Raw genomic sequence first — 13027 nt, 5'->3', positions numbered from 1 at the left:
TTAAAGCAAGTTTCAAAAAGCCAGTATTTGACATTGGGGTCATGGAGTTCAAGTTCATTATTGACACGTGAAGGTAACTAAGTGTGTGTCTGTGTGTGATGGAGAGAGAGTATTTAAAAAACTTTTTATTTGTCAATATTAGTGTGTATATGTATGTACAGGTGCTCGTCATAAAATTAGAATATCATTAAAAAGTTGATTTATTTCAGTGAAACTTGTATATTATACTCATTCATTACACATAGACTGATACATTTTTAAAGTGTTTATTTCTTTTAATTTGATGATTATAACTGACAACTAACGAAAACCTCAAATTCAGTATCTCAGAAAATTAGAGTATTACCTAAGATCAATACAAAAAAATGATTTTTAGAAACGCTGGCCCACTGAAAAGTATGAACATGAAAAGTATGAACATGTACAGCACTCATTACTTAGTTGGGGTTCCTTTTGCCTGAATTACTGCAGCAATGCGGCATGGCATGGAGTCGATCAGTCTGCGGCACTGCTCAGGTGTTATGAGAGCCCAGGTTGCTCTGATAGTGGCCCTCAGCTCTTCTGCATTGTTGGGTCTGGCGTATTGCATCTTCCTCTTCACAGTACCCCAAAGATTTTCTATGGAGTTAAGGTCAGGCGAGTTTGCTGGCCAATTAAGAACAGGGATACCATGGTCCTTAAACCAGGTACTGGTAGCTTTGGCATTGTGTGCAGGTGCCAAGTCCTGATGGAAAATGAAATCTGCATCTCCATAAAGTTGGTCAGCAGCAGGAAGCATGAAGTGCTCTAAATCTTCCTCGTAGACGGCTGCGTTGATCTTGGACCTAAGAAAACACAGTGGACCAACACCAGCAGACGACATGGCACCCCAAACCATCACAGACTGTGGAAACTTTACACTGGACCTCAAGCAATTTGGATTCTGTGCCTCTCCTCTCTTCCTCAAGACTCTGGGACCTTGATTTCCAAAGAAAATGCAACATTTACTTTCATCAGAGAACATAACCTTGGACCACTCAGCAGCAGTCCAGTCCTTTTTGTCTTTAGCCAGACGAGGCCCTTCTGACGCTGTCTCTTGTTCAAGAGTAGATTGACACAAGGAATGCGATGCTGAAACCCATGTCTTGCATACGTCTGTACGTGGTGGTTCTTGAAGCACTGACTCCAGCTCTAGTCCAGTCTTTGTGAATCTCCCCCACATTTTTGAATGGGTTTTTGTTTCACAATCCTCTCCAGCGTGTTGTTATCCCTATTGCTTGTACACGTTTTTCTACCAAATCTTTTCTTTCCCTTTGCCTCTCTATTAATGTGCTTGGACACAGAGCTCTGTGAACAGCCAGCCATTTTACCAATGATCTTTTGGGTCTTGCCATGCTTGTCTATAGTGTCAATGTTTGTCTATTGGACAAATGTCAAGTCAGCAGTCTTCCCCATGATTGTGTATCCTACAGAACTAGACTGAGAGACCATTTAAAGACCTTCGCAGGTGTTTTGAGTTAATTAGCTGATTTGAGTGTGGCACAAGGTGTCTTCGATATTGAACCTTTTCACAATATTCTAATTTTCTGAGATACTGAATTTGAGGTTTTCATTAGTTGACAGTTATAATCATCAAATTAAGAGAAAAAAACACTTGAAATATATCAATCTGTTTGTAATGAATGAGTATAATATACACGTTTCACTTTTTTAATGGAATTACTCAAATAAATCACCTTTTTCATTTCATGACCAGCACCTGTATATATGCAAATATTCTCTCTGTGTGTGTATTGCCATATTTCTGCTGTTGGTCTGTCTCTAAGGTTTTAAGATTGTTATTATATTTTCTAGAATGTGTGAGTGGAGGCCTGTGGCTCGGGTGGAGCGGGTTTTTTTGAACATTGTTCTCCACATCAGTTACTAGGATTCAGTGCATACACACACACACACCCACACCCACACACACACACACACACACACACACACACACACACACACACACAGAGTGAGGTGAACTGGAAAACACTGTGTCAAAAAAAGAACAGCTGAAAAAGACAAACAAGTGAATGAGCGGCTACAATTTCCCTACATTTACAATGCTTTAGTGTCCAAATTCACATTAAATATTTCAAGGCTTACTTATCGATTTTCCCTTCCACAATAAATGTCATTTAAGAGGCAGAACTTTGCTTCTTATTCACAACTTTCGTAGTCAAACATTTTGTTCCACCTTTTATGTGTGTTATATAGTGAGGCATTATTGCCAGCTTCTTGAATTCTCTGCTCCACCTTAAGAGCTGAAGCTAGCACTGTAGTGTGAAATTGTTAAAAATGTTATTCTAGTTTTTTAGTTTAAGTCACATAAACCAAATATATGTAATGTAACTAAACATTTACCTAAGTGAAAAGCAAAAATGGAAAGAGCCCCCTGCCATTTGTCCTGCAAGAACGTACTGTATAAACCACCTTAAAACTTTAGGCTAGACAAGGCTGGTGTAATTTTCCCTTCAACAATAAATGTCATTTTAGGAGGCAGATCCTTGTTTCTTATTCACAAGTTTCATATTCAAGCATTTATTTCCACCTTATATGAGTCTGTTTGAAAGTCTTATTTACGTTATTCTCCAGCTTCTTTTTGAATACTCCACTTTTTGAATTTCCACCTTAAACAGCTATGTGACGCTAAAGCTAGTGTTAGGTTTCAACAAAACTCATTCTGAAATACTTCTTATTTCCCATTTTTTTTCTTTTAAAACATCTACCTACGAGTGAAACACATATTTGCAGTGTACTACCAAGCTTGATTTCTCCATTCCACTTTAAATAGGTGATATATGAGAGGCTTTTCAAACACAATTCTTACTCCTTAATTTGTTTAAAACACACACCACAGAGAAACACATTTGAATTTGCCTCAATTTCTTTAAAACATACAAACAATGCTATTTACCTTCATATAAAACACACAACCTATGGCATTTACTCCTTTTAATCTATATATAGGCATCTGTACTTCTGTATTTTTTTTTTCAGAAATGATTAGCTGTTGCCTGTTCAGGAGAAAATTAGCCAGCTCTGGCTCTGTTCTGTAGTGTTGCTGCTTCTAAACTGCCTCCACCTTTCCCTTTCAAGCATTAGGCCAAAATTTTCTCTCATTTCACTGTCTCTGGTCTAGAGATTTTTAGAAGGGCAATGGGGCTTTTGGGGTCCGGTAAAATATAACATTAACCCTGTTCACTTGGTCACTTCATGACTTAAAAACACTATTTAGTTGACCTAGCAACGGTGGGTTTGGACTATAAAATAATTGGACAGATGGTGGGGATCACAGGCAGAACCTTGGCGGGCAGGATCACAGGAGCTCCGCTTAGGACTTGGCACTTCTCCAAGAGAATATACTGCTTCAGCAGTGGACATTTTATGACTAGGAATAGTAAATAACTTACTATTGCTCTTTTAAGTTACATTATCCTCCAATCAAATACAACAAATGAAATGAAATATAACTAAATGTACAGTACCAAATGAGAAATGTTTATTGCATACTTATTCCTTCCAAAGTTATTTCTGGCAGTCAGAGCAGGCAAACCACAGGGGCCTAGGAAGAGCTCTGCAGGTTTATGTCACGTTCCCCTTCATCCGCACCTGATGAATGGTAACCAATTACATTCTTTTTTCCTTGAAGGCACTGCCTTCATAACTATATAACCAGGCTCAGTTCCAGTTCACAAACCTAATTTTGAACAGTTTGCTGCATTTTTACCAACTAAAATAGAACTCAATAATAGAATAACTCAATAGAATAAACTAGAACTTGTGTTGAAAGTCTGTTCGCAGTGGAAACCAAAGAATAGTAGGAATAGTGCCACTGTTCAACAAAATCTGCTGGTGACGTATTCTGTGATGTATACTCTGTTCCATTGAAACTTTTGTAAACGTTGACTAGTTAGCTGAAAATCACAGGTTCTTGTAAGCCTGAACTGAACCAGTTTTGTTCGAAAAGCACACTAGTGAACTATTCAGAACTAGTAGTGATGCACGATGAATTTACTTCCAGAATGCCAAAAACTGCATGTGTAATTATATTCTACACATCTTTCTGCAGGATCAACACTCCATATCAACTTAACAAAAGTGAGTGGGGTTAAATTATTTAGGCTGAATGACTTGACTTAACCTACTCTATACTGTGTTGCTGGTAATCTGTAATTATGTTCATGGCTGTGACTTCAAAATGAATTTTTTTTTTGCTGATTAGACTGCTTTAATGAGGACTGAACGGTATGTATTTAGACCTCTACAATCTTTACATTACATATCAAACTCTTTTATTTATTAACAAAAAATGATTTGGTTTAGCTTTTCATTGTATAGGCCTTTTCATTTCATGAGATGCTTAGCAACATACATATAAATTTTAATAAAGAGACTTAATGGTCTCTTACACGTATTTTCAATCTCTTTATCTCTCTTCTTTTGGCTTTGTGTCTTTGTTGGTTTGATTCCTTCTATTTGCCATTATCAGACTTACATTTTCCTTCATCATTGTTTAATTCTCTCTCGTTCGCTCTCTCTCTCTCTCTCTCTCTCTCTCTCTATAGTAGGTTAACCTTGGTCACCACCTGTTTACAGCCACTCTTTGCAAACTCTTTCCCTGCCACCATGTAGTAGGCCAGTTCTCCCGCCAGTCTCTCCACGTGGGCAAGGTCAGGGTAAAATCCTTCATCCGTCATTTCCTCCAAGAAACACTGTACCACATGTTTCCTCTGTAGCAGAGCAAGTGGGATAATCTCCACCTCTGGCTCTGCCCACAGTGGGTGGAGTTTAGTCAGGGTTTGCCTCAGCATCCATTCGACCCCAGAGATAGAAGCGTTCTGTAAAACGTAAGCCGTGATTTCTTCTTCTCCCAGAGAGCTTAGGAAAACATAAACAACATTCAGAAATTCATTGGTCTGTTCAGGCCGAGTTAATTTCCGTAAAACATCCAGAACAGATGGATGCATCAGTTCCACTTCATCCAGAACAAAAACCGGGATTTGCTCATTCTCCTCAGCCCTGTTCACGACTTCTGTAACACGACGGACAAATTCTGAGGCACAGTTCTTTGGATTCTCCTTTAGGGGGCAGTGGTGCTTTGAGAAATACTGCACCACCAGGTGGTCACCCACCACTGAGCGAAAGTGTCGCACTAGCAGGCGTCCCAGGTGGCTCTTCCCAACACCTGGTGCGCCATGCAGGGACAGCGTTAGGGGGTGCTGGTGGGCATATGTGGACAGGTAGTCATTCAGGTGGTACATCAATGTCTCCAGTGCCTCTTGTTGTCCAAATACTTCTCTCTGCAATGTCCGCTCCAAACTGTCGAGGTCATACTTCTCCACGTGGTCATCCAGGTTCTCAATAGCGTTGTACACCTGGAGACAGAAGGGGATGCATGAGGAAAAGTAAAGAAAGAAGAAAGAAAGCCAGGGCATAACCAGTTATTTGTTATCTTTCATAATGATCCTTCTATGAGTTTCCATGAGTGTGATTGCATTAATTTTTTTTACAAAATTAACATAACCTGAACTAAAATAAACATTACTCAGCACTACCCTCTAGACATGCTATTATGAATTAATAATTAATAAAAGTGCTTTCTGATCTCTCTCATTATTCATACGTGGACTGTAAAATGGCATCGAATTTCACCACTGACCTGAAGGAAGACAACAACGACGAAAAGAAAGAGGAATGGCTTGGCTCGGCTACGCTCCTTATTTTTGGGCAAGTATTTCTTGCTGTCGCAGGGGAAAAGAACCCGGGATGCTCTCCTGCGTCCTTTACGACGATGGGGGCTGGCAGTCCGCTCTGGACGGGGTGAGGTAAGCTTTTCTGGGACTGAGATAGTCACACCATGTTCAGATCTCATTCGCTTTAAATATTTACTCCTTATCCTCACCATAGCCTTCAGCTGAAGAGGGAGAGCAGAGGGGGTACAGCTAGATGTGCTCGTCATCATTCCCTCTTGCCCCACTCTCTCTGCTTTCAAAATATCATTGTTCTTTCTGTCCATCTGTTCAGAACAAACAGAAAGAGAGAAAGACAGAGAGTGTTAGAAACAAATAATTGGCATTAGATTCATATCCTAGTATTAAAGGAGGAATCAGTCATCAGTTATGAAACCATTATCCTGATACACAGTGGCTTGGATACAGTGGTACTGTATTAAATCTTTTTTAGACATAACCAAATTTCATGCAATTTTATTTGTTTATGTAAAAATACAATTAATAGTTCATTCATTATCTGTAAGCACTTATCCAGTTTAGGGTCACGGTGGGTCCAGAGCCCACCTGGAATCATTGGGCACAAGACGGGAATACACCCTGGAGGGGGCACCAGTCCGTCACAGGGCAACACACACACTCACACCCACGGACAATTTCGAGTCGCCAATCCACATACCAACGTGTGTTTTTGGACTATATGAGGAAACCGGAGCACCCGGAGGAAACCCACGAGGACACGGGGAGAACACACCAACTACTCAGTCACCCAGAGCGGGAATCGAACCTACAACCTCCAGGTCCTTGGAACTGTGTGACTGCGATACTATCTGCTGCGCCATCGTGCCGCCCAAATTAATAATGACCATCAGTTTTACGTATTATACTATTGTATATAGGTTGTTAATTTTTAGTGGCATTTCCCCGACATGTTTATTGCCCTTACTATGGGTAAGACCATTTCTAATGCCCCTTACACACTTGCAAGGTAATGTTCCTTATTTAACCTGGAGAACCTTTATATGTAAATGCAAATACCTGCAAAATTCGTCCCAGACATTATGCAGAATTTATCCCGCAAACGTTCTAGTAAACACTTCGGGTAAAGTCAAAGTCAGCACATGTATGAACACAGCCGCTAATATTCAGGAATATTTCCTGCATGCGCTGCACAGGTGTGGCCCCACACCTAAATTATGTGGCATATTCCCGCTGTGAGTATGCATCTGACACATAAAATCTCCCACTATGTGCTGCATGTGTGAAAGGAACATCTCTGTGATACTCTGGAGTATCTCTAGACCAGAGGCGATTGCTCTAAGACTGCAAGGGAAGCTCATCTTCCCCTAAAATGTCAAAAAATAAGTGATCAAATATATACTGTTGTGTGTACATATCATTGAATAAATATGCACTACAACGCACTCAACTTTTGTTCAGAATCAGCTTTTTATCACTGGTAAAAATGCGGCTTTCCTCTCAATCATTCCCGCAGCTTCACAGTGTTTTAAACAGTGAGGACGCCGAGTGCCCAGAGTTCAATAGGGAAGCAGCGAAGTGCAGCAAAATGAGACGAGTCATTGGATAAATGCTGGGCTTTGTCCCGCCCATCGGATCCTCAGCGTCTCTGGGGGTCTATGGGGCAGTGGGCTGGCCCGAATGCTCAGCTTCTGCATGATGATTGGATGATTTGTCTGAGGCTGAATCCCTTTTTGATTGACAGCGAAATGAGCCAATCAGTGATCCTTTGTTGTAGCGATCCGTGGGAGCATTACATTTTCATTCTGTTCTGAGTTGAACCTGAGACTTTCTTAATCCTCTTAGCAGCATTTTCTTTGTTAAAAACGACTAGCGACAAATCGAGCTTCTATTTCTGGTGGGGTTTTTTTTTTGTAGCTGCTTATGTTTGGAGACTGACTTCTATCACTTTTTCTGACTTCTATCGCAGTTTCTGTCCAGCGGGTGCTGCTGAGCCCTTCCACCGTCACAAAGCACTCACAGGCGGACACACTTCACATGGGCCAAGGCCGTTTAAGCAGCCTAGCTCTGCTGGCCATTGAGAGGACACTAGTTAAGTCCCTGGAATAGACGCCTTGTTGGTACGACAGAGTCACAGATCATTTTCTTGAAAAGGAACTGAGGGTAGAATTTACGTATAAATAAACCGACACATTTTATGATGTAGGCCGAAACTGAGCTTCCCCTCCTTGAAAGACCAGCATCCGCCACTCCTCTAGAGATTCTCTGAAGTAAATGTGTGCAAAAGGCTTATTACAAATCTTAAATATTTCTATATTATATAATTCCGAAACATGGGGAAACAGTGACATTAATGGAGTGTTTTTGTATATGTGCCTGAGTGTTTTCTCATTTCATAGACAGCAAACAGAAGCTTAGCGTGACTGAGGTCCAAATATGACTTTAAGCATTGGCAAACATGAGATTAATTAGAGACTGTTATTGATTTTGGCAGCAACTTAGTGTCTGAGGGTTTTTTGGTATGCGTATATGTATTTGATGTTAACACGTGTGTATGCAGTAATTGCAAATTTACACCCTAGGCAAGACAAGTGGTTACTTATTTTTTTTAGTGACTTGACCCTAAAATTACCTATCTTTGTGTGAATATAATAAACCTTATTATAGGTTATTAACCACATTGTTGAAGTAAATGCTCCAGCCTTTCTAGATCTACAATTAAAATTTTCAAGAAACTGTTCTTTTTTATCTGTCTATAAAGGAAATGGTAAGTCTAAATCTAGCCACAACCCAGCAAACAAGCAACATACTGTTTGCTGGATATTTCCATGGGTTCAGCTGACATCACAGTGTAGACCAGATGCCATATTGACAACCATTACTCAAACATGAGAATAATATTTTATCTCTCTCTGCCCAAATAAATTCTCTCGTTTGGCTAATAGTTTAATAAAGAAGATCCCATTGTCTGAAAGGACATGAGGGATGATTGTGAGTTTTTTCCATGTCATAGCAAAGCCTAGGCCAAATTTCTCCCTAAAAATAACGGTTTGTGGACATACGTAGTTCATTCATTCATTCATTCATTCATTATCTGTAACCGCTTATCCAGTTCAGGGTCGCGGTGGGTCCAGAGCCTTCCTGGAATCATTGGGCGCACGGCAGGAATACACCCTGGAGGGGGCGCCAGTCCTTCACAGGGCAACACAGACACACACACACACACATTCACTCACACACTCACACCTACGGACAATTTTGAGTCACCAATCCACCTACCAACGTGTGTTTTTGGACTGTGGGAGGAAACCGGAGAACCAGGAGGAAACCCACGCGGACACGGGGAGAACACACCAACTCCTCACAGACAGTCACCCGGAGCGGGAATCGAACCCACAACCTCCAGGCCCCTGGAGCTGTGTGACTGCGACACTACCTGCTGCGTCACCGTGCTGCCCACATACGTAGTTGTATGTTGAAAAATAATATTTATTGAGCTATTTATTTCATGTGTCCCTGTCGTTAGTGGAAATTAGCGCCTGATAATTATCTGGGTGCAGTATTAGTTTTATGATGTTCACTATGTAGTGATGTACACTATTTTTGGACATGGCCCTACCCAATAAACAATTAGCTGTTGATTCAACGTTGAAATAACGTAATGACTGTCGTCTAATCAACGTTCTCTTAAGGTTGAAAATGAAAGTTGAAAAAAGACGTCCAAACACAGACATTGAAAAGACAAATATTAGACGTATTTTGGACGTCCATTGACGTTATTAATTGGTCCCGAAAAAAAATTACTTGTATACAAAGCGTTTTGGACGTCCACAGACGTTATCGATTGATCACAACTTAACTAACTTATTAAGATGGATTTTGGACGTCCATTGACGTTTAAAATATGTCCTTGACGAACAGACTACTTTTAGACCTATTTTGAACGTCCAGGGACGTTCCTTGTTTACTGGGTAGGTCCTCTACTGACGGACACAGACAAACAGAGCTTCATAGTTTTGTTTCTTTCATTTTAACATCTAAATGATTACCAAAAGTTTTGACAGAAACAATAAACAATAATTTAAATATCACAGTTTATTAGGAGCTATAACACTGTAACACAGTTATAATGAGTAGGTCCCCAATATGATGGCTTCTCTATACTGTTATGTCAACTGTAACCCATAGGTGTATACACACACACACACACACACACACAGTAGTGATCAGTGATAGAAAATGTTAAAATGTTTTTGTCAAATCAAGATAGCTGTTATGACACTTTACAAAATGTGCCATCTTGTTCAAAAATGGCATTCATGTGTATTTTCTTATTCATGAAAACAAATTTTTTATAACTTTTTATATGGTTGTGTATGGAATCAAAGGATGCTTTGTGCTGCTTGTTTTGTGTAATAAAACCTTCCCCCAACATTCCATTCAACCCGCACATCTCTGACCCTATCAAAAACACAGATAACTGTGTGTATATCAGCCCTGGAATCTTAAAGTGCTATGGGATATTGTTGTTTTGATGCTGGACTGTGGCATTTTGTCTGTACATTGACTGTTTTTTTTTTTGTTTGTTTTTTTATATTTACATTCTGTGTGGGTGGCTTACAGAAAACAAATTAGTTTCTGACATTTACTTTCAGTGTTTCATTATGCTCCATTACAACTTATCTTTCTCTATTTATAACATAAATAAATAGAGAAAGATAAGTCGTAATACATACCACTTGGCCACATTATCAGGAAACCCTTTCTTGCTGGTGTAAAGTTAGCAACTGTAGGTCATACTGTAGGTGAAAGTTGGTGTTCTCCATACTCGAGATTTTACTCCTTCATCACCTGTCAGTTTCTGAGTAACAGTGCTACAGTGGTATGATGGATCCCAATAATGTCTGGACAACAGCACTGATGTACAAACCCCATTTCCAAAAAAAAAAACACTTGGAAAAACATAATGCAATTATGTGCAAATAATTTAAAGCCTATATTTCATTGAGAATAGTACAAAAAAACATTTTAAATATTGAAACTGATAAAGCTGGTAAGGTTATTTGAAAAAAAAAAATGAATACAGCACGCGAATACAACACTGCTCTCAGATGAAATACAATCCCTGTTTTGCATTTTGCATTTGCAAACAAATTTTAGTTCGTTAGTAAATGTTAGTTTGGAAAAGCAATGACGTATGAATTGTATTTCACATTGTCCTATTGCGGTGATTGCTTTTCAATTTGGCACTAATTCCTCTACATACCACTGGGGCTGGCTGACGGGTGGCAGTTTGCTGACACTGGTGCTAGTAGTTGCTGTTTCGGCCAGGAAGCGCAGCCTTATGCTGGTGCAGTGGAACATTTGTCTGATGCTGCTACGGTTACTGTTTCAAATCATTTTTTGGTAGCATTATACGCGTCTTTTGTAGCTCTGCCCTTTTGAGATGTGTTGTTGGCAAAAAAATAACAATATCATTTCTCAGCTTCAACATTAAAAAATGTTGTCTTTGTACAATTTTTATTTAAATATAGGGTTTAAATGAGATGCGCGCAATTACATTCTGATCTGGCGAAGCATCCAAAAAGAAAAAGGGAGAGAGCAACAGAGAGACAAGACAGTCACAGAGAGAGAGAGAGGTGTTTGTGTTTTTTTTTTAACTCAAAGTTTGCATAGCTATCTTTTCCTCCGGCAGACCCATTCAACAGGAAGTCCGGTCGAACATCTCTCTCTCTCTCTCTCTTTCTCTCTCTCCCTCTTCTTTCTCTCTCTCTCGCTCACACACACACACACACACACCTGCTCTTTTTCTCTCTCTTTCTCACCTGCTATCTCTCTCTCACACTCTCATCCACTCTGGGCCTATGCAAAGCTCAAGGATGCAAATGCCTCTGCAGAAGATAAGCAGATAAAAATGAGGATGAAGAGAGGTAATTAATTTGGTATATATTATGTGATATAGATAGTGTCTTGGAAACCTGTATTTATTTATTTATTTTTGTTTTGTTTTGGGTTTTTTTTTGTGTGTGTAGAAACAACTGAAGACCTTGAACACACTTCTGAAATGAAGCTTTAGTTCAACTTTAAAACTGTTAAGAGTCTTTACAATTCTGAGATGATTTTACACTAGATATTAGAACATTCACTGCTCAACAGCCCAGAATGTTTATACCACTTTGGCAGACTCTTGGCAACGAACATGATGACCTGAGGCTGAGGTCCAGTTGCTCTAGAATGGCCCGTTTGATTCAGTGTCCACAATGGGTGCAGCTTACAGGCATTAAAAGGTTTGTTTTCAAACTTTCAGACATACAGTCTATCTTTTGGATGTGGTATATTGGTAAGCAGACATCAGCAGCGTGTTCAGATCCATGTATTAATGATTTTTAGAGACAAACTCACTTTCAATCACATTGTTTACATCTTAACACTTTTAATTGTGCAGAGAATGAGAAGAAATCAAATGATCTTAGAAAATGTAGGTGTTCAATATTTAAATTGCTCGCTCTTGAGAATGATCATGAGGGAATAGATCTATATGGGGATAGATTTAATTTCTAAGGCCTAAACAACCCTAGGAAAAGACAAAGCAAATGCAAGGAAATGTAAGAGGGAAAAAAAAGATCTACTACCTTTAAAAGTCTCCTCCCTCTTTCCTTCTCTCTCTCTCCTCCTCCAGATCCTTCCATTCAGTCACTGAGTACTATGATGATGATGATGGTGAAGACATTCATACACACTCAACTAATGTCATTTCACTCAAACTGTACACTGTCTCTCTATTTATCTCTCTCCCGTTTTCTACTCTTTGTCCACATGAGCTCCACCTCCCTGTATTTCTCTCTCTCTCTCTCTCTCGCTCTCTCTCTCTGTATTTCTTATTTGATTTCCTTGATGATGCAGTTACCACTTGTCAAAACTGCACTTTCAAACCATTGCTGTAAGTTTAAAGGTACATTTACACCTTTAGTAATGTACATGTGCCACACACATTTGTCTGATGGTGTATTGTCTATATAGTGTAAATGTGGAAAATCATGTTTGTTTGTTGGTTTGTTTCAAATTGTGCCCACAATTTTCAATGGACTAAAGCTATTTTGGCTGAAACCCATCATCAAGAACTCACCTCCATGTGCACTTCTAAGAATCTCCCTCCTCTTGTTCCTGATGCTCTATTGAGTAGTTATACGTGGGCATGTGTTTACATAATGCTAAGTGGTGGGTGGACACACACATGGGTCTGTGTGTCTGGGTTTTTCCTGTGTTTGTCGCGGTCTACTTCACTAATCTCTTCATTAAAG

The 13027-nt window shown here is 39.6% G+C and overlaps 1 protein-coding gene across 1 annotated transcript; it reads right to left on the bottom strand.

Moving 5' to 3' along the window:
• Positions 1–4145: 4145 nt before the first annotated feature.
• LOC136679663 (torsin-4A-like) lies at positions 4146–12485 on the bottom strand. Its single transcript, XM_066658312.1, has 3 exons — positions 12359–12485; positions 5678–6034; positions 4146–5393 (listed from the first exon to the last, which is right to left on the bottom strand). The coding sequence occupies exons 1-3, from the start codon at positions 12413–12415 to the stop codon at positions 4578–4580; spliced, it is 1230 nt and encodes a 409-aa protein (XP_066514409.1). The 5' UTR covers positions 12416–12485; the 3' UTR covers positions 4146–4577.
• Positions 12486–13027: the final 542 nt, after the last annotated feature.

Source organism: Hoplias malabaricus, chromosome Y (assembly GCF_029633855.1).
Source record: "Hoplias malabaricus isolate fHopMal1 chromosome Y, fHopMal1.hap1, whole genome shotgun sequence".
Lineage (NCBI taxonomy): Eukaryota > Metazoa > Chordata > Actinopteri > Characiformes > Erythrinidae > Hoplias > Hoplias malabaricus.
This window is presented reverse-complemented; position numbering and strand designations above follow the sequence as displayed.

Excerpts from the sequence above, each read along its gene's own strand:
- LOC136679663 (XM_066658312.1), bottom strand. The coding sequence starts at position 12,415 with ATGGAAGGATCTGGAGGAGGAGAGAGAGAGAAGGAAAGAGGGAGGAGA. Across the intron at positions 6,035-12,358 it reads GAGGGAGGAGACTTTTAAAG|ATGGACAGAAAGAACAATGA; the intron begins GTAGTAGATCTT and ends TGTTCTGAACAG. Across the intron at positions 5,394-5,677 it reads TCGTTGTTGTCTTCCTTCAG|GTGTACAACGCTATTGAGAA; the intron begins GTCAGTGGTGAA and ends TTCTGTCTCCAG.